Source organism: Hyperoodon ampullatus (assembly GCF_949752795.1).
Source record: "Hyperoodon ampullatus genome assembly, chromosome: 13".
Classification (NCBI taxonomy): Eukaryota; Metazoa; Chordata; class Mammalia; order Artiodactyla; family Ziphiidae; genus Hyperoodon; species Hyperoodon ampullatus.
The window spans coordinates 48,968,849-48,990,564 of NC_136926.1; the positions used below are offsets into that span (position 1 = coordinate 48,968,849).

The following is a 21,716-nucleotide window of genomic DNA, read 5'->3' on the forward strand; positions in this document are numbered from 1 at the left end:
TTCAGCCACTCTGTGTCTTTTGGTGGGAGCATTTAGTCCATTTACATTTAAGGTAATTATTGATATGTATGTTCCTATTCCCATTTCCTTAATGGCTTTGGGTTCGTTATTGTAGGTATAGTCCTTCTGTTGTGTTTCTTGCCTAGAGAAGTTCCTTTAGCATTTGTTGTAAAGCTGGTTTGGTGGTGCTGAACTCTCTCAGCTTTTGCTTGTCTGTAAACGTTTTAATTTCTCCATCAAATCTGAATGAGATCCTTGCTGGGTAGAGTAATCTTGGTTGCAGGTTTCTCTCCTTCATCACTTTAATTATGTCCTGCCACTCCCTTCTGGCTTGTAGAGTTTCTGCTGAGAGATCAGCTGTTAACCTGATGGGGATTCCCTTGTGTGTTATTTGTTGTTTTTCCCTTGCTGCTTTTAATATGATTTCTTTGTGTTTAATTTTTGACAGTTTGATTAATATGTGTCTTGGCGTATTTCTTCTTGGATTTATTCTGTATGGGACTCTCTGTGCCTCCTGGACTTGATTAACTATTTCCTTTCCCATATTAGGGAAGTTTTCAACTATAATCTCTTCAAATATTTTCTCAGTCCCTTTCTTTTTCTCTTCTTCTTCTGGAACCCCTATAATTCGAATGTTGGTGCGTTTAATGTTGTCCCAGAGGTCTCTGAGACTGTCCTCTGTTCTTTTCATTCTTTTTTCTTTATTTTTCTCTGCATCAGTTATTTCCACTATTTTATCTTCCACCTCACTTATCCGTTCTTCTGCCTCAGTTATTCTGCTATTGATCCCATCTAGAGTATTTTTCATTTCATTTATTGTGTTTTTAATCGATGCTTGATTCATCTTTAGTTCTTCTAGGTCCTTGTTAACTGTTTCTTGCATATTGTCTATTCTATTTCCAAGATTTTGGATCTGGGAAATAGAATCTTGGATCAGCTTTACTATCATTATTCTGAATTCTTTTTCAGGTAGACTGCCTATTACCTCTTCATTTGTTAGGTCTGGTAGGTTTTTATCTTGCTCCTTCACCTGCTGTGTGTTTTTCTGCTTTCTCATTTTGCTTATGTTACTGTGTTTGGGGTCTCCTTTTTGCAGGCTGCAGATTCGTAGTTCCCGTTGTTTTTGGTGTCTGTCCCCCGTGGCTAAGGTTGTTTCAGTAGGTTGTGTAGGCTTCCTGGTGGGGGGGACTAATGCCTGTGTTCTGGTGGTTGAAGCTCGATCTTGTCTTTCTGGTGGACAGGTCCACGTCTGGTGGTGTGTTTTGGGGTGCCTGTGGCCTTATTATGTTTTTAGGTATCCTCTCTGCTAATGGGTGGGGTTGTGTTCCTGCCTTGCTAGTTGCTTGGCATAGGGTGACCAGCACTGTAGCTTGCTGGTCGTTGACTGAAGCTGGGTGCTGGTGTTGAGATGGAGATCCCTGGGAGATTTTCGCTGCTTGATATTATGTGGAGCTGGGAGGTCTCTTGTGGACCCGTGTCCTGAAGTTGGCTCTCCCACTTCAGAGGCACAGCACTAACTCCTGGCTGCAGCACCAAGAGCCTTTCATCCACCCGGCTCAGAATAACAGTGAGAAAAAGTAGAAAGAAATAATTAGTAGAAGAAAGAAAGAGAGATTGAAAGAAAGGAAGAAGGGAAGTAAGGAAGGAAGGAAGGAAGAAAGAAAGAAAGGAGGGAGGGAGGAAGGATGGAAAGAAAGGAAAGAAAGGAGGGAGGGAGGGAGGAATGAAAGCAAAAGGAAGAGTGAATGGAAGAAGAGAGGGAGGGAGGGAGGAAGGAAAGAAAGAAAGAAAGACAGGAGGGAGGGAGGGAGGGAGGAAGGAAAGAAAAAGAAAGTGGAAAGAAGAAGGGTGGGAGGGAGGGAGGGATGGAGGAAAGAAAAAGAAAGAAGGAAAGGAGGAGCGGAGGGAGGGAGGGAGGAAGGGAAGGGAGGAAAAAAAGAAAGAGCAGGTAAAGTAAAATAGAATAAAGTATGAAATATAGTAGCGTTATTAAAATTAAAAAGTAATTATTGAAAAAAAACACGGACCGAAAGAACCCTGGGACATATGGTGGAAGCAAAGCTATACAGAGAGAATCTTACACAGAAGATTACACATACACATTCACAAAAAGAGAGCAGGGGGAAAAATCAAAAATCTTGCTCTCCAAGTCCACCTCCTCGATTTGGGATAATTCGTTGTAAAAAGAGGAAAAGGGCGAAAAGTCTGAAATCTTGCTAAGTCCACCTCCTTAATTTGAGATAATTCGTTGTAAAAAGAGGAAAAAAAAAGGGGGGGAAAGTCTTAAATCTTGTCCTCAAGGTCCACTTCCTCAATTTGGGATGATTCGCTGTCCATTCATGCACTCCACAGACGCAGGGCACATCAAATGGACTGTGGAGCTTTAATCCGCTGCCTCGGAGGCTGCACAGAGAGATTTCCCTGTCTCTGCTCTCACAGCTCCCGGGTCTCAGCCTTGGACCTGGCCCCGCCTCTGCGCGTAGGTCGCCGGAGGGCGTCCGTTCTTCGCTCAGACAGGACGGGTTTAAAGGAGCCGCTGATTCGGGGGCTCTGGCTCACTCAGGCAGAGGGGAGGGAGGGGAATGCCCTCTCCTCGCGCACCAGGCAACAAAAGGGAAAAAAGTCTCTTGCCTCTCCGGTAGCTCCAGACCCTTTCCCCGGACTCCCTCCGGGCTAGCACTAACCCCTTCAGGGTCTCTTCCTGCCGCCAGCCCCAGACCTCTCCCTGCGCTCCGACTGAAAGCCGATACCCGAGCCTCAGCTCCCAGCCCCGCCCGCCCTGGCGGCCGAGCAGACAAGTCTCTCGGGCTGGTGTGTGCCTGAGGGCACCGATCCTCTGTGCCAAAATCTCTCTGCTTTGCCCTCCACACCCCTGTTGCTGTGCTCTCCTCCGCTACTCCGAAGCTTTCCCCCTCCGCCACCTGCAGTCTCTGCCCTCGAAGGGGCTTGTAGTGTGTAGAAACCTTCCCTCCTTCACGGCTCCCTCCCACTGGTGCAGGTCCCGTCCATATCCTATTGTCTCTGTTTATTCTTTTTTTCTTTTGACCTACCCAGGTATGTGGGGAGTTTCTTGCCTTTTGGGGGGTCTGAGGTCTTCTGTCAGCGTTCAGTAGGTGTTCTGTTGGAGTTGTTCCACGTGTAGATGAATTTCTGATGTATCTGTGGGGAGGAAGGTGATCTCCGCGTCTTACTCTTCCGCCATCTTCCTCCGGCTCCCAAAAGCAATCTGTGGGGAACTCGCCGGCGTTCCAGTGGTTGGCGTTCTGCGCTCTCACTGCCGAGGGCCCGGGTTGGATCCCTGGTCGGGGAACTAGGCTCCCACAAGCCTCTACTTTCTGCTTCCAATCCGAGGGAAGTAAGATAAAACAGAAGAGCGGATGATCCGCCTGCGGAGCGAACGCCTCGGTATATCTTCTTTGGAAAAATGTTCATTCAGATCCTCTGCCCATTTTTAAATCAAATTGTTTGGTTTTTTTGCTATTGAGTTTTATGAATTCTTTATATAATTTAGATATTAATCCCTTACAGGATATATGATTTGCAAATATTTTCTCTCATTCAGTAGGTTGTCTTTTCATTTTGTTGATGGTTTCCTTCATTGTGCAGAAGAGTTTTAGTTTGATGTAGCCCCATTGCTTATTTTTGCTTTTGTTGCCTTTGCTTTTGGAGTCAGAGCCAAAACTTCATCACCAAGACCAATGTCACATAGCTTACTGCCACTGTTTTCTTGTAGGAGTATTATGGTGTCAGGTCATACATTCAAGTCTAACTCACTCCGAGTTAATTTTTGTGTAAATGTAAGACAGTGGTCTACTTTTGTTCTTTGGCATGTGGCTGTCCAGTTTTCCCAACACCACTTATTTAAAAGACCATCCTTCCCCCATTGTACATTCTTGACTCCTTGAATATATGTGAGTGGGTTAATTTCTGGGTTCACTATTCTGTTCCGTTGACCAATGTGTCTATTTTATGCAAATGCCATATTGTTTTGATTAATATAGCTTTGTAATAGAGTTTGAAGTCACAGAACATGATGCCTCCAAATTTGTTTTCCTTACTCAATATTGTTGTGGCTACACAGTGTCTTTTGTGTTTCCATACAAATTTTAGGATTGCTTGTTCTATTTCTGTGAAAAATGCCATTAGAATTTTGATAGGGATTGCTTTGAATCTGTATATTGCTTTGGGTAATATGAAAATTTTAACAATATTAATTCTTCCAATCCATGAGCATGGAATATCTTTTCATTTCTTTGCGTCTTCCTCAATTTCTTTCATCAATGACATAGTTTTCAGTGTATAGGTCTTTCATCTCCTTGATTAAGTGTATTCCTAGATATTTTATTCTTTTTGATACAACTGTAAATGGGATTTTCTTAATTTCTCTTTCTTATTTTATACTCTGCCACTTTACTGAATTTGTTTAGTAGTTTTAACATACTTTTTGGTGGAGTTGTGAGCGCTTTCTATATACAAAAACATGTCACCCATAAATAATGACAGTTGTACATCTACCTTTATAATTTGATGCTATCTATCTATTCATTCATGTATTCATTCACTCATTCATTCTTGCCTAATTATTCTGGCAAGGACTTCCAAAACTATGTTGAATAAAAGTGGTGAGAGTGGGCATCCTTGTCTTGTTGCCAATCTTAGAGGGAAAGTTTTCAGCTTTTCACTATTGAGTATGATGTTAGCTGTGAGACTGCCATGCATGGCTTTTATTATGTTGAGATACATTCTTTCTATACACACTTTGTTGAATTTTTTTATCATAAATGTATGCTGAATTTTGTCAAATGCTTTTTTTTGCATCTGAGATGATCATATAATTTTTGTCCTTCATTTTGTTAATGTGGCGTATCATGTTGATTGATTTTGGATGCTGAACTATCCTGCATCCCTGGAACAAATTGCATGTGAACATGGTGTATAATCCTTTTAATGTATTACTGAATTCAGTTTGCTAATATTTTGTTGAGGATTTTTGCATCTATGATCATCAGAGATATTGGCCTGTAATTTTCTTTTTTGTGTGATTTTGGTATCGGGTGCCTGGCCTCATAAAATTAGTATGGCAGCGTTCCCTCCTTTGGGAAGAGTTTGAGAATAGGTAGTAAATCTTCTTTGAATGTTTGATAGAATTCACTAGTGAAGCTGTCTGGTCCTGGATTTTTTGTTGTTGTTGTTGGGAGGGTTTTGATTACTGATTCAATCTCCTTAACTCATAATTAATCTATTTAGATTTTTCTATTTCTTCCTGATTCAGTCTTGGAAAATTTTATGATTCTAAGAATTTATCCATTTCTTCTATGTTGTCCAATTTGTTGGTGTATAATTGTTCATAGTAGTCTCTTGTGATCCTTTATATTTCTGTGATATCAATTGTAACTTGTACTGTTTTATTTCTGATTTTATTTATTTGAGCCTCTCTCTTTTTTATTTCATGAGTCTAGCTAAATGTTTGTCAATTTATTTAACCTTTGCAAAGAACCAGCTCTTAGTTTCATTGACTTTTCTACTGTCATTTTAGTCCCTATTTTATTTATTTCCACTCCAATCTTTATTATTTCCTTCCTTCTACTAACGTTGGGCTTCATTTGTTCTTCTTTCTCTATTCCTTTAAGTGTAAAGTTAGACTGTTTACTTGAAATTTTTCTTATTTCTTGAGGTTGGCTTGTATTGCTATGAATTTCCCTCTTACAACCACTTTTGCTACATCCCATATTTTGGTATGTTATATTTCCATTTTCATTTGTCTCTAGGTATTTTTTAAAATTTTCCCTTTTATTTCTTTGTTAACCCAATGGTTGTTTAATAGCATATTGATATTTTCCACTTTTTTCTTGTAATTGATTTCTAGTTTTATACCATTGTGGTTGGAAGAGATGCTTCATATGATTTCAGCTTTAAATTTATTGAGACTTATTTTGTGGCCTAACATATGATCTATCCTAGAGAATGTTACATGTGCACTTGAGAAGAATGTGTATTCTGGTACTTTGGGATAGAATGTTCTTTTTTTTTTTTTTGTGGTACGCGGGCCTCTCACTTTTGTGGCCTCTCCCGTTGTGAAGCACAGGCTCTGGATGCACAGGCTCAGAGGCCATGGCTCATGGGCCCAGCCGCTCCATGGCATGTGGGATCTTCCTGTACCGGGGCACAAACCCGTGTCCCCTGCATCGACAGGTGGACTCTCAACCACTGCACCACCAGGGAAGCCCCTGGAATGTTCTTTATATATTTATTAAGTCTATCTTGTCTAATGTGTCATTTAAGTCTGATGTTTTCTTAACAGATTTTCTGTCTGATGATCTGTCCATTGATGTAAGTGTGGTGTTAAAGTCTTCTATCATTATTGTATTGTTGTCCACTTCTCCCTTTAGGTCTGTTAATATTTGCTTTATATATTTTGGTCCTCCTATGTTGGGTGCATATGTATTTACAAATGTTATATCTTCTTGTTGGGTTGACCCTTTTATCATTATGTAATGCCCTTTTTTTGTCTTTTATTACAGTCTTTGTTTTAAAGTTTATTTTGTCTAATATGAGTATAACTACACCAGCTTTCCTTTCATTTCTATTTGCACAGAAAATCTTTCTCCATCTCTTCACTTTCAGTCTGTGTGTGTCCTTATATCTGAAGTGAGTTTCTTCTAGGTAGCATAAAGATGAGTCTTGTTTTTATTTTGTAATCATTTAGCTACTCTATGTCTTTTGATTGGAGAACTTAGTCCATTTACATTTAGAGCAATTATTGATAGGTTTGCACTTTGCCATTTTGTTAACTGTTTTCTGTCTGTTTTTGTAGTTCTTCTCTGTTCCGTTTTTTCTGCTGCTCTGTTTCCTGGTGGTTAATGACTGTCTTTAGTCTTATGTTTAGATTCCTTTCTCGTTTTCTTTTGGGTACCTGCTATGGGTTTATGCTTTGTGGTTACCATGAGTTCACATATACATACTATGTATATAATAGTCTATTTTAAGCTGGTAGCAAGTTAAAAGTGAATTCATTCCAAAACTCTACATTTTTACTCCTCACAGTTTTATGGTTTTGATGACACATTTTACATCTTTTATTTTATATATCCCTTAACTAATTATTGTAGTTTTAGTTATTTTACTATTTTTGTCTTTAAACCTTTATGCTAGCTTTATTAATGATTAATTCACTACCTTTACTATACATTTACCTTTACCAGTGAGATTTTTGCTTTCATGTTTTCCTGTTATTAATCAGTGCCATTTATTTTCAGCTTATGAAGTACCTTTTAACATTTCTTGTAAGGCTGATTTAGTGGTGATGCACTCCTTTAGCTTTTACTTGTCTGGAAACCTCTTTATCTCTACTTCATGATAGTTTTGCTGGGATAGTGTATTCTTCTTTGGAAGTTTTTTCCTTTCAGTACTTTCAATATATTGTTTCACTCCTTTCTGGCCTGCAAAGTTTCTGCTGAAAAATCTGCTGATAGTCTTAGGGGTTTTTCTTTGTAGGCAACAAGTTGTTTTTCTCTCATTGCTTTTAAAATTCTCTCTTTAACATTTTAATTATAATGTGTCTTGGTCTCTTTGAGTTCATCTTATTTTGAACTCTCTGGGATTCCTGCACCTGGATGTCTATTTCCTTTTGCAGGTTAGAAAAGCTTTCAGCCACTATTGCTTCAAATATATTGTCTGCCCCTTTCTCTTTTTTCTCCTTCTGGAACCTTTCTAATGTGAATGTTATTGTGCTTGATGCTGTCCCATAGGTCCCTTAAACTAGTCTCACTTTTTAAAACTCTTTTCTTATTGCTGCTCTGTTTGGGTGAGGTCCAGTGCCCTGTCTTTCAGATCCTGATCTTTTCTTCTGCTTCTTCTGGTCTGCTGTTAAACCCCTTTAGAGTATTTTTCAGTTCTTTTGTCATATTCTACTTCTACAGAAGTCCCTCTGTGACTTCTCTTCAGTACTTTCTTATATTTTCTCTTGTTGCAGTTTTCACTGTGTTCATCCGTTTTTCTCATGAGTTTGGTGAGCACCTTTATGACCATTATTTTGAATTATTTATCAGGAAAAGAAAATTACTTCTGTTTCTTTAAGGTCTTTCCTAAGGCTTTATCTTATTTTTTGATTTGGAACATTTTCCTTTCCTTTCTCACTGTGCTTGACTTTCTGTGTTTTTTCCTATTATTAGGCAAAACACTTTCTATGTATTACCTCTCCCAGTCTTGAAGGAGTGACCTTGTGTAGTTGAAACTTATCATTAAAACTTGCCCTAGGCTCCTGGCTGTCTCTCAAACCTTTGTGATTTTCTAAGCAGCCTGATTTATTCTTGATAGGTCTCCACTGTTGACGGTGTGCCAAAACCTGTCAGTTTTCCAAGGGGAGGGATCTCATTTATATATATATTATATTATATATATATATATATATATATAATATATATAATATAATATATATATATATGTATATAGTACATATATACATCTATGTATACAAAATTTTACCTTGAGTGTCTTTGGTATATCAGGGATCCCATCACACTCAATAAATCATGTTCAAGGTGTTGCTATCATTAAAAAGCTATTTATTGTCATATAACTCTACCAGAAGATTATCTTCTTAAAATTGCATAAAAGATACAAAAATCTACAATTCACTGAAAATTAGCATTAGACTGAAGAATTAGACTGATTTAAGCCAAGCTGACTCTTCTAAAGTATTATCCAGAAATATATACTTAGTTTTTGGGGTTTCTCTCATGGGGTTTGGACAGCAAAAGAAAGATTCATTAGGATAAAACAAAAATGACGAGTTGTCTATCCCACTCTCAGGGATCAGAGGTCTCTTGAGAGTTCTTTAGACAAAGGAACAGTAGGAATTTAATTCAAGCTCATTAGTCTATTAAGTGTGGTAACTCCTTTAGAACAAGTGTGTGTGTGTGTGGGTGTGGGTGTGTGTGCACATGCTCATATACCTGTGTCCTAAGAGAGGAAGGAAGAAATACTGACAAAGTCATTACATACCTGTTGTAGGCAAAAATTATTTAAAAATTATGGTTTTCCTTTCAAAGAAATGAATTTCTATCGACTTTGAAACAAGCACATAAAAATCACCACTCAAAGCCTATTTTTAATACATGCAAGATAATAAATAATATGAAATACTTATAAAAATGAGAACTAAAACAGCTTTCACATTTTCTATAGGAAAATAATTTTCTTCACTGCTAGAATTGACTTTGACTTCTCACCCAATCAATGTAAAGTGAGTTTTAGAGGAAACCCACGTTTGAAAACTGAAAGAGGAAAGAGAAAACATGCTAATGAGATCTCTGAATGATACAATATTTTTGAGAATTTATGATGGAAACCGTCCATTGAGGCTGAGGTGATATAGATTAAAGAGCAAAGATTCATGATTTGTCCTTTGGCTGGGTGAGGAGAGGATGTTGTTGGGCTTTGATTCTATGGCCTATTCTAGGAAAGAATACCCTGGACTCTGGGGATCACAGCGGTCAGCATGGAAGCTGAGATGAGGTGTCATATTCCTGTGCCCTTTATTGCATCTTTGTCAGTACAGTGGATGATTAATCATTTATTTTGAATAATTGAAGAATGAAGTGTTTGAATTCTGTGAGGTCCAGAAGCACCCCTTAGAGCTCCAGAGTAGTCCTTTGATTCATGTCCTTACATGACTCCTTCACAAGATCAGGTCACTAAAAGGTGATGCTCCAATCTGACCATATCCATGGCAGTTACTCATTACTTCTCAGCTATTGGTCCCTTCAAACCTTGGAAAAATACCACAGCACATGCTCATCTATAGTCCCTTGGAGACAACATTTGAACCTAAGTTAAGGCAACTGTGTCCTAGGCCAACTTTTCTTCTAATTAACTGTATATGTATTAAATCCCTGAGCCACTCAGAGCCCTAAAGTTCCTCATCTGTAACACAGTCTTCTAAAGAGATGGGTAAAATTTCTAAAGGCACTCCTAGTCCAGAGGTTTTACAATTTAAGAGTTGTGAAACCTATCTATAATACTTATGGAAATTAAATAGCTTCTAATTAAGTAGGTAGTCTTTCCTCATTGGAAAATCATCATTGAAAAAGTGCCTTCAATGTGATGAAATTACAAAAGCAATTAGTGAATCAAATAATCTGTTTCAGTTGGACACTAGAGACATAATGCATACTTTATGTGGCTTTTACATGCTTTAAACCCAATGAGACATGTATAGAATTGTTCAGTAATGTTATAGTAGAGAGGTAGTGTCATGGTTATGAAATGGTTGGATGTAGGAAAATCCTGAGTTTTATTTCCATCTCAGTAAGTCTTCCTCTACTCGGGTTACCACATGACATACTCAATCTCAGTTCTATATCTTATATAGGAGATGATGATAATAATGATAATAGAAAAATTTCTAGGATTACTGAGGGACATTTCAAAGATAATGTTTGCAAATTAGATGGCACAGATACCTGTCCACGTAAGTGCTTGTTAAGCACTGACTGATTCTATAATAATCTGTATTCCCTTAGTGTGAAAGCACTGAGAATTGGATTAGGGCAAAGGTTAAGCTTTATAAGTGGTTTATAAAAGAACTAAAATATATTTTAACCAGTTTTGGAAGAGATCTTGTTTTCAGCCAACAGAACCATTAACATTTGCACGCTTGTTTAGCTTACCTTTCTTTGCAGGCCTGAAGAACTTGAGATAGCAATTAAAACAAACACATGGTAATTTTGTCAACATATTCATGTTTTTTAAAAAAAGAATATATGAAAAATATATCTGAAATCTTTCAACGAAAATGATGAAAATGTCCATTTTCACATAGAAATACAACCTGTTTTTTGGTTATTTTTCCTTCATTCCTCTTTAGTGTGATTTTAAATTTCGAGATCTGAGAAGCTTTAGACTAAATTCTGTTCTATCATTACCCATGAACATGGCTAATAAGAATTTTGCATAATTGTTTTTGTTTGTTTCTGATTCTTAAAGGGTAAAATTAAAAAAAAGAAAACATACAGGAAAGTGTCAAGAAACATGTGCAAAAGAAGCAGACATAATTCTATCATCAAAAGTAATACTATAACATTCTAAAATTTGAGCCACCTGTATATAAATTTGTGGTAAGGAAGGGGACATTATTTTTTGTACTTAATTTGTTTTACTCTTCCATTAGGCTTTCTTTGCTACTCTCGGTCTAAAAATACTGAGAAGTAGAAAAGTGCATAATGTGTGTAAAAAGAATAATACTCTGTAAGAAGCATGGTAAGTAAAATATAATTATTTACCTTGTCAAACGGAACGTATGTTCAGAATCAATGAAATTATTCTAAAACAGGAAAGAGATACAAAAATTTCCATTTTATCTGACAAGGAAATTCAACAAGGGAATCAGAAGTTGAGCAGCACTTCTGTGTACCCAAAACTAGACTGATCAAGGGAAATGCTGCACTATCAAGAGAATGGACTAAAATATTAAAGGGTTTTCTCGGTTTTGATGGCCGAATTCCATCCTGTAAGCAGTGCATTAGACGCTAATGACATATGATCTCTCACTGACAGATTTAACAGCATCAATAAGGCCTCTATGTCCATTGCAGCAAATTGATCCTACATGACACCGACAAGGGCAGCCTGCACTTAATGACCTCCATCGCTGAAGAATGGAAATGAAAAATGATTGGAAGTACAAATAAATCTTTGAAAGTTTCCCCGAAACCTGTGTGCTAAAGGTGATTCGTTTGAGGGATCATCACAAACATAAACCCAATCTCTTAGCATGCTCCACTGTCTGTTTATACCAGGGTCTCACTCCTTGGATCTCGAATCAGGATGTGCTTTAATTCCAAAAATGACATCAAGACAACTTGGTTCTTACTATGGAAATACTATGTTTAGGGATCTTTCTTAAAGGCATGAATTCTTCACTAGTTATGCCAGTATCTAATTTATTTGTCATTTGCCACCAAAGGATTCTATGCAAACTGATAACAACTATAGATAAAAATTTATTTTTGTTTCCCTCCTGGTTAGAAAAGGGACTACAGTACAGCCATTGATTCTTTTATCCTCCTCAATTACCAGCAACAAATGAAATAGGTTTAAACTCAATAACAATGTCAAATGCGTGAAGTGATGGGCAAAACCTCCATGGATACACTGATATCCTTCCTTTGAATCCTGCACAATGGTTTGAGGACACTAAAATTTTGGCATATAGTTGTATTCTTAATTCTTTTCCAAACACACTTATTTCTTGATCTACCTTCATCTTGCTACTACTTCAATACAAATTTTTAAGAGAAAAATACACACTCTCTCTCCCAATATATTTGGAAGCTTTAACTTGCATGAGAGTAGATGAATGGGAAATAAAGTGTGTTTATAAGCAGCATAGTAGATGAATGTAATGTAATAGTTACTCACAGTTGCATAGTAATTTTATTTTCAAAGTAACTATGGCAGTTGGTCTCTTTTTTATTTCTAATCAAACTTTTCCTCTGAGGTAAATTTCACTTTACCGATGAGAAAACTGAGGTCATAAAGGGTAAATAATTGGCCAAGATCACTGAGCTAGTAATTGGTAGAGCTTACACTCAAATCCTGGCCTGTCCTCCCAATATTTCATAATAGTAAATATAGTACTGAAGTTTTAAGCTACTAATTGATAGTGTAGTAATCTCGGTGACAACAGGAGAAAGTATTCATTAGCAATCTACTGGTTTTTACAGGTAGGTGAATTGTTAAAAATTAATCATGCCTCTAGTTTCTGAAATTTAAATTCTGGGAGGAAACAAAGATTCAAAGGAAAATAACTTTTCCTGTCAATGAGTAACTGGAGAAGAATATAGAGGAAGTGGCTGTATCTTAACACTCTAAGAATGGACCTTTCTCTTTGCTTTTGTATTTGTGGGCATATTGTGTGTTTTCCTTTTCCACTTTTATTATTATAGAAGACTTTACAAAATATTTTAGAATTTCTGGTGATTTCCAGAAACCAGGGAGGTCAAGTTTCTCCAAGTTTCTAATTAAGCCTCATATTTAATAAGAAAATAGGAACCAAAATATGGAGCCCATACATCATGAGGAAGAATTAAAGGTATATCATGGAAAGTTACCTACATATGGAACTGAAATTTGAAATATATGATAATATATTTAAATCTATGCATTACAAATATTTGGTAGTTGAGGTCACAATAATTAAAAGCAAATTAGTATAAAATTGTGGATTAGAAAGTATGCTTTTTCATTTCTCAAATATTTTTTCAAAATTCAACTTCAAAATGTTGATAAAAATATAAAACAAAACTTTACAAAAAGAAAACATGCCATTTGGTGGCATATAAAAGACCACCATAAGATTGGAGACCCCATGACTGACTACTTGTTACTTTTTGTGGTACATACGTCAAGTAAATCATTATTTTAGAAAAATATGAAAAACCTACCTGTTTCTTATCTCGAATCGAACCATCAAGTAATAGCTGTTTTCCATATAGGTTGAAATAGTTGTCCTTTACTGTTAAGAATATATTCTGTAATTTCTGATACTCTTGAGCTAAATGTAGATTTTCTTCTAGTGAATCATCTTGTATTTTCTAGAAGATAAATATATACACGTATTTAATTAAATCATTTAAATTTATGTTTGAATTTTTACATTTGAATTATCTAAAAGTATTACATTACATATTGTAGAAAAATAAAACCAAAAAGATGCGTCCCTTGACACTAATATCCTCCTTGGATTTAATAATTTTCTTTCTTGATGCAAGTGGTCTTTTTATTTATTTATTTATTTTTGAACATTGATTCATCAGAGTCTGTCTGAATTTTGTTCTCCTTCTTTCCCAGACCTCCCTCCACAATGCCTTGGGAAGTACCCAGCCCTGGAGGCCTCACTCAGCATCCCAGAAGATTTCCTCCAATTTCCCACCCCTTTTCATTTTCTCAAGCCCCAGTGCTCAAGTAGATAGAAGACATTTGGAAGCTTAGAATCATATTTCCAAGAGGTTCAGAGTGGTGGCACTCACAGAAAACATTCCAAACACAGAGAAGTAAAGAGTAAAAAAGACGAGGAGCAAGGAACTCAACATTTAGAAGCACCCAGAGAAAGCCATTATTTGTTACTAGTATACTTTAGCTATATTCAAAGCTAAATCTGCTCTGGGAGCAGCTGAGAACTTTACAACACTCCCCATGACTAAATATATATATGTCAAATCTAATACAAAACCCTCAGAATGTAACTTTTGCCAACATTACCCACTCGCAAATTAGGGGCTGCCTTTCATTTTAAGTTAGAGGTGTGATTCAGTTTAGCTGCTGATTCTTTTTACATTTCTAGCACAGAAAATTTTCTTTGGCTGCTTCAAAAAGTATGGAATTTATCAACAGCCTTAAATATTTTCAAACCTGTTAATCTAGTAATTCATCTTATGGAAATTTATCCTAATCAAAAAGCTTTATTTGTTACAACATTATTTATAGTAGCAGAAAGTTTTCAAAATATATAAATGCAGATTAATCATGACAATGATAATGATGATTAAATAACTCGATATAAAAATAACCATTGTGAAGCAATTAAAAATGTCTCTTTGGGAAAACTGCTATCACATCAAACCTTTAGTATAAGTTGTTAAAAAATATATCGCAGTATGAGAATGTGCACGGAGGAAATGTAATTCAGCAGAAAATTGCCTGTACAAATATTTCTCTGTCTACACACTTGAAGAAGATTTATTAAGGCCAACAAACATACTTCTCATGAAAGCCTGGTATCCATATTGATCCCTAATGATTAATACTATGTCATAGGTGTTCTTCAAAAAGTCAAAATGATGAACTGAGAACAATTTTAAGTGTCCTTGTCCTAATTCTGGCACAATAATTTAAAACTTTAGAAACTTCTATCTAATAAACTTGCTTAAAATCACAGAATTATCTTTTGGTAGGAGGACAAAGTGTCTATGAATATTTTTCTTTGGTGGAGATACCTTTGAAAAGATGGTTACAATTCTTTTTGATATCTTAACACTAATACGAAAATCTAATCCTCAAGTGATTAACTTCAAGTTTGATACATGTTCTAAAGGAGGCATGAGAAGAAATTATTTTGAGTTTTTTTGTTTGTTGTTTGACTTAAGCACATTCTGATACCTGAGATATTCTACTTCTCAATTACATTTCTTTCAAGACCCAGATGGCTATTATAAATGTTGAATTTGAGAGGAGTGCTACAAAATTTGTGGAATTTGTTTTAAACTTATTTAATGGAATTTAATTGGGGATATATTTGGTACTTTATGCTTCGCTCATTGTGTAATGTACAGTTTTATTTCCAAATAACTATATTTTCAATTTCTGTATGACACCAGTTGTTACTGTTTTATATGCCATGATTAGAGTAGATACCAAGAAACTGAACTGTGTATTTAGGCCAATGAATCTTCAAAACATTGTTACATCAGTCATGATACTTTACATTATCATTTCTCAGTAATGAATGTATAGAAGGATTTACCAATTCACTACCTATTCCTGAAAGTCAGTGACCTTCAGATGTGCAACGAAGTTTAAGTTTTTTTAATTTTAAATAATGTATTCTTCTGACACTGAAAATGTTTTTTAATGTTTAACTGTGGTTCCACCTCACAACTCTGACTGGTTTAATTTTAACCAATGGTATTATAACATGCAAATGAAACAAACAGTGAATGATAATTATTGGTGGATATGTGTCCAGGTGAAATAATGCTACCACTACTGGAGTTGAACAGCAAGCAGTAGAAGATATTAAATAAAGGCACAGAAGTTGGAGTTGGCAATATAATAAAAGGGTGAGAAGAAAGAAGGAACTAATAACAGAAGTAGATGGCTTTTACATGCTTTTAAATTCAATCCAGCTAAATCTTATCAGTAGAGTCTTTCTACTTAAGGTCTTGACTAAATGCAAACTTAAACAAAAAGTTTGTTTCTAAAACCATTAAAGAAAAATTTGATTGTAATCTCTATAGGTTAAAATAACTGCACTCTGAGTTGATTTACAATATTATTTTATTCATTCATTCATTCTCATTTTTATTCAGTTGCTTATTCAAAACTTTTAACTACTGTATGCCAAGATTTAAGATGTAATGGTGAACCTCAAGAATTTGTGGTCTTATGGGAAAGATTTACATTTAAAAATCATAGAAATATATAGAGTATAGAATTTACAATCTTTTGCATTTTTTTTGTGTTTTCCATATGCATTAAACTCACCCCAAAGGTCTGAATAAACAATTTCTCAAAGCCAGATTTATTGGTATGTATTCAATTCCCATTATTAATGATTATAAAGATGATGAAACATTGGGAATATGGATTGATAAAGAGAAGAGAGGTTGAATGTCTGTTAATAGTTTCCATGTTGCCTAGAATTTAGTAAGGAAAATACTTAGCTTGAGGAGGGTTTGTTCTGTTATCTCAAATTATTTGTTAAACTTTGATGTTTGGGGGTATATTCAGCTTATTACCCCAACACTTTATTAGGAAATAAAGATTATGTTTACAAAGGGTGAACAAAAATTACTTATAAATTCCATGAAGGCTGACACCATCATTTTGTTTACCTGTAAGATATATTGTACAAAGCAGAGCTGACATTAGTGGGTACACAAGTTTTTAGTAAATGAATGAATGAATACACAGAATAAACAGTTAGGAAATGCACGCATTTATCACTTTAGAACTACAGATTTTATTGGCCCACTTCCATGGAATAACTTACTGATGATATTACAATGACGCACAGTTATTTGTATTATTTGATACTATACTACTTCAGAGGTGAAGATTTTAAGGATGTATATAAAAAGAATTCATACAATATGTTTTTAAATTGAGTATTTGAACATTATTCTAAGGATATACCACACTGTCCAGACTGAGCAAGAGTTCTTTCTCTGGGTGCATCGTTGATTTTCACAAGGCACGTGACTCCCTTGAAACTGTGCACAGTGGGTTTCTTTTTGAATTACCTAATTAGCCCATGATCCTAAAAGTAATGAGAAACCATTGCTAAAGCAAGACCTGGCCTCTTCTGTCACCAAAAATGCTGAAAAATGAAGGCAGATTGTGACCCCAATATATCAAAATAGTAGTTTTCCCTTTTTTTTCCACTTGACCTTTATTATTCTTTAAACCATATATTTCATCTAGGATTTTCCCTCCACTTTCTCCATTTTCAGCTTCTTTTTCTCACTCTTCCCCTTCTCCTTTCCCTCTCCCACTGGGTAAGTGGGGAATAGGGAATTATAACGAGAAATGAGTTCTTTTTGGACAAATATAGACCACATATCATCTATTTATGTTTCACCTTGTGATATATAGACAAGAACTTAGAAATAAGGCTGAATTTGAATGTTAACTTATGCATTCCACATATAATGGAATGGCTACTGTCCTAGTTATTATAATTACAGATAGGGAAGGAAAGTCAATGAGAAGTCAGGTGAGGCAACTTGTATTTTCCAAAAATGCCCACAGAAATATTTTCATTCCCACATGTTCTTCCAGAACCTGTCACTCCCTAACAAGAACAGTCTATGTCTCCTTCCTTTGAACCTGGGGAGACTTGTGGCTTCTCCAGCCAATAGAATATGGTGGAAATGATGCTGTGTGATTTCCCAGGCTAGTTTATTTAAAAGAGCTAGTTTATTTAAAAAGCTAGTTTAGGGCTTCCCTGGTGGCGCAGTGGTTGAGAGTCCGCCTGCCGATGCAGGGGACGCGGGTTCGTGCCCCGGTCTGGGAAGATCCCACATGCCGCGGAGCGGCTGGTCCCGTGAGCCATGGCCGCTGAGCCTGTGCGTCCGGAGCCTGTGCTCTGCAATGGGAGAGGCCACAACAGTGAGAGGCCCGTGTATCACACAAAAAAAAAAATAATAAAAAAATAATAATAAAAAGCTAGTTTATTTAAAAAAAAAAAAAAAGCATACAGTTTCTGCCTGGCTCTCTCTTTGGGGACATTTACACTTGGACCAGCCACTATGTTGTCAGGAATCCAGGCCACATGGAGAGGTTATTGGTGTTGTAGGTGTTCCAGTAAACAACCCTAGCTCAGGTCTCAGATAACAGCATCAACTGTGAGTACATGAGTCATCTGAAGATGATTCCAATGCTTAGTCTTCAAGTTATCCAGATGATGGTTTAGAATGTGTGAGAAGAGACAAGCTGGCCCTGCTATGTCCTGTCCAAAGTTCTGACACATAGAATCCTGTGCCATGACGTTTTGGGGTATTTGTTATGCACCCATAGCAACCGAAACACCAGGCATCTTGTGCAAGGTTACAAACATATTAAGTGGAGGACCTGGTTGTGTACCCAAGCCGACTGGCTCCAGATCCCATACTCCGCACCATCCACTATACCTCCTTCATAAACATAAGCCAGCGTTCTCTAACTCTACACAATGCTGTCTTTATAAAACCTAACGACATTAAACCATCAGATCAAATAGCACAATAACCTTGTTCTGAGCCTATTTCTACCAACCTCTTTTCATAAATCTGGCTAACACATAGCTTGCTGACATAGATAAATTGGGCTGCTGAAGGAAATTAGAACTTGGTCCCCTTGGTAGCTACTTTTCATTGTAAGTCAATATGGGTAGGCTGGTTACCTATAACTAGTCTTGGGTTTTTGATCTACATAATTCCATATTCCGTGATTTGATTGGACCTGATGTATTCACTGGCAAGACCATGTGTCAAGTGCATAGACCTTTACAGCTGAGGCCTGCACAACTCTGGACTACAGTTGATTGCAACAGAGTAATGCTACATGTTGAGACCTCTGGAGGTCCAGCCAGATACACTTACTCTGGAGAAAGCCTAAATCCATTTGAACTTTTTTTTTTTTTTTAAGCGAAGGGCAGAGGGGATCATTTGTTTTTAATTTAAGATGGACTAATGGCAAAGGAGAGTACAAGAAAAAAACTTGATCTAAACATTCTAGAGAGATGGTTATGATCAAAATATTTGCATGGTACATGTAGGTGTAGAAAACCTACATAGCTATTTACAAATGCCTTAGTGTTATTAAAATAGTCCTAGTGCCTACGACTAAATTTATAATGTCATCTATACCCTCAGTTACTCTTAATACAGGCATTTGGATCCAGTTCACTGGGCAGATGGGAAGGTCCTTCTCTCAATTATGCATTCATTGTAAGAGAGTTGTCATCTTCTGACCCAGTTGTAATTCTAACTGTCTGATCCTAATGTGATTATGTGTGGCAGTCTCAGATGATCTTTTCTGATGATCTGTCTGTCATCTCCTGATTCTCAGCTGTTAATAGTTTTCTGCAGACAGCTCCTTGCTTTCTTGCATCTTGCCAGGGCTCTGCTGGCTGTTGCTGCCGTGTCTGTGTCCTTACAGCGACTGCACCACACTCACTCTAGTCCCATGGTTTGAAAGAATTGACTTGCTGCCAGAACTACCGAAAAGCAAAAGTTGTATTGCAGATATTTATTGATCAATGTTACTCTAGAGCATCCTCACTTCTAGCTTTCATTCATTTATTCATTTGCTCAATCATTTGTTTAGCACACCATTAGTATGTTTACCTTATTGGTCCAACTCTATAGTTACCCCAGGGATTAAAGAGAAGGATGGATGTGTCCCCTTTTTACCAGGGATTACAGGCTAGACTGGGAGGAGGCAGAGTGGAACCAAGTCCATTCGAGGTATTTCTTGAAGTACTTTGAATTGATCCTACCAGGTGGAGAAAGCGGGGTCAGAAAAGGCTTCATAGAAGAAATAAACAGTGACCTGAATCTTAGAAGAATCATTTTATTTGGCTGGTGATATACGCTGTTCTGCCATTTGGGTCAGCATATATTTGAGAAAGCTGGATGAGTCAGTTGAGAACAATGTTTTCTTGGCCCCTTTAGGACTATTAGATTATTATTTCCTATGACTTGTGAATTAGACTTTCATAGATCATGTTAAATGTTCTGTTACCTCTTGACTTTAAAATGTTACGATGTAAATAATGAAATGTGCCCATATATTTAGTATCTTACTGATGCACAGCATCATACATAACACTCCAAGCACCAATGTTTCAGTAGCATGTGATTCTGTACAGATGCTCATGCCTTACACCATTGATATCATACCACCCAATCTCCACAGTCCCCACATTTGCTTTTGGTACATTTCTGCCAGTTAAGGGCACTGGATTGGTAGTTTTGCATGCAGTGACGTTTTGATGTTATTAAAGCAGGCATCAGTACTGAGACTGATTCACAGCATGTGCAGGGGACAGACTTTAGAATAAATGAGACATGGAGGTTCCAAGTCTCTGTGAACACTACTGCTTCAAAAGCATTCTCTTTGATTTGTGGGAATTAGCATGGTGACCACAAATGCTTAAAATACATGCTAATTCTCTAACAATATAACAGACACGGAAAAAACGCATACTTTTCAGATGCATCACCTACTGTGTGCATGGAGGCAATATTGTATTGCTGCTCCCTTAAAATCTATACACCAATTACTACAGAAAACGAGAGCTCTCCCCAGTGTTTCCAAGGAGTAAGTCTGTGAGAATGATACGTGTCGATACCCTGAAGTCTCAAAGGAGCACATAACTGTTTTAACTCTCCCAGGACCCACTTCCTTGTCTGTGCTGCCATGGAAACAAGTCTCTTGTCCAACTCGAGTTCTCCGATAATTAGTCTTGAACATTCTTGATTTTTAAATGCATAAATCAGTCCTCTGCATCAAGGTTGTAACATGCCTCAAACTCTACATATTATCATGTTTGACAAAATGCTCTCTATTCACTAATTTATTAGCAACTGGTATACACAAAGCACTGTGGGGGACACTGTGAGAGTTCAAAGAGCACCTTTAGGACATTGATAAAAGCCTGCCACCTTGTCACTGCTAGACAGTCAAACTTGTCACTGCTAGACACCAGCGGATGCTTTGCTTGGGTCCTCCATCTCAGCACCCACGTAAGCGACCACACACAGGACTCCTTGTCTGAGCTCCCTGACGGGCTTACACATTTGGCTACGGCTGGTTTACTCAACAGTTTATTAATGGACACTACAACATTGACTCTCAGAACTCAGAAAACATCCACTGGGAATTTATGAGTACTTGGTATTAGCCCTGCTTTTCCTTATTATGCTTTGACTCTGTCCAGTATATATATTTGACCAGGAATTACTGATACCAGCATGAAAAACTACACAATTTCAGGGCCAAAGGAGCTTGCAACCAGATAGGGGAATTGAGGCATTCCCAAAACTAACTATATTAGATTACATTAAACATGAAGAAGGATGGAAGACATATCCAAACTATGAGACTAGTTCCATGAGAGAGCAGCCCAGTGAAAGTGAGGGGCAGAGCTTCAAGGAAGAGTTAGTTTTTGAATAGATTCTAAAGATATTTCATACACAAAGTGTTGTATATGTTCTTGGCAGGGAAAAATCTGGCTTGGAAACATAGATGCTTGTTAAATATTAAAAAGCACCTAATTAATACGGGTTTGTGGGTTGTTTTTCTTTTTCTTTTTTTTCCTAAAGGAAGATTTACCTCCATGTTGCCTGTAGCTTTTCTCCTATAACTACTCAATGGCTTTAGGGATCGCTAAATATGGATGCCACTTACATTAGCTATTAAATTTTTATTTGATCCAATTTTCTTCAATATAA

General features: G+C 36.8%; 1 protein-coding gene across 1 annotated transcript in view; it reads right to left on the minus strand.

The window, feature by feature from the left end:
- CCDC178 (coiled-coil domain containing 178) overlaps nt 1-21,716 on the minus strand; it is a gene marked incomplete at both ends in the record, with an annotated part of 388,897 nt that overhangs the window by 140,255 nt on the left and 226,926 nt on the right. The window contains one exon of the mRNA XM_079718176.1: nt 13,446-13,595. Within this exon, the coding sequence (XP_079574302.1) occupies nt 13,446-13,595 (150 nt within the window). The remainder of the gene's footprint in view (nt 1-13,445; nt 13,596-21,716) is intronic.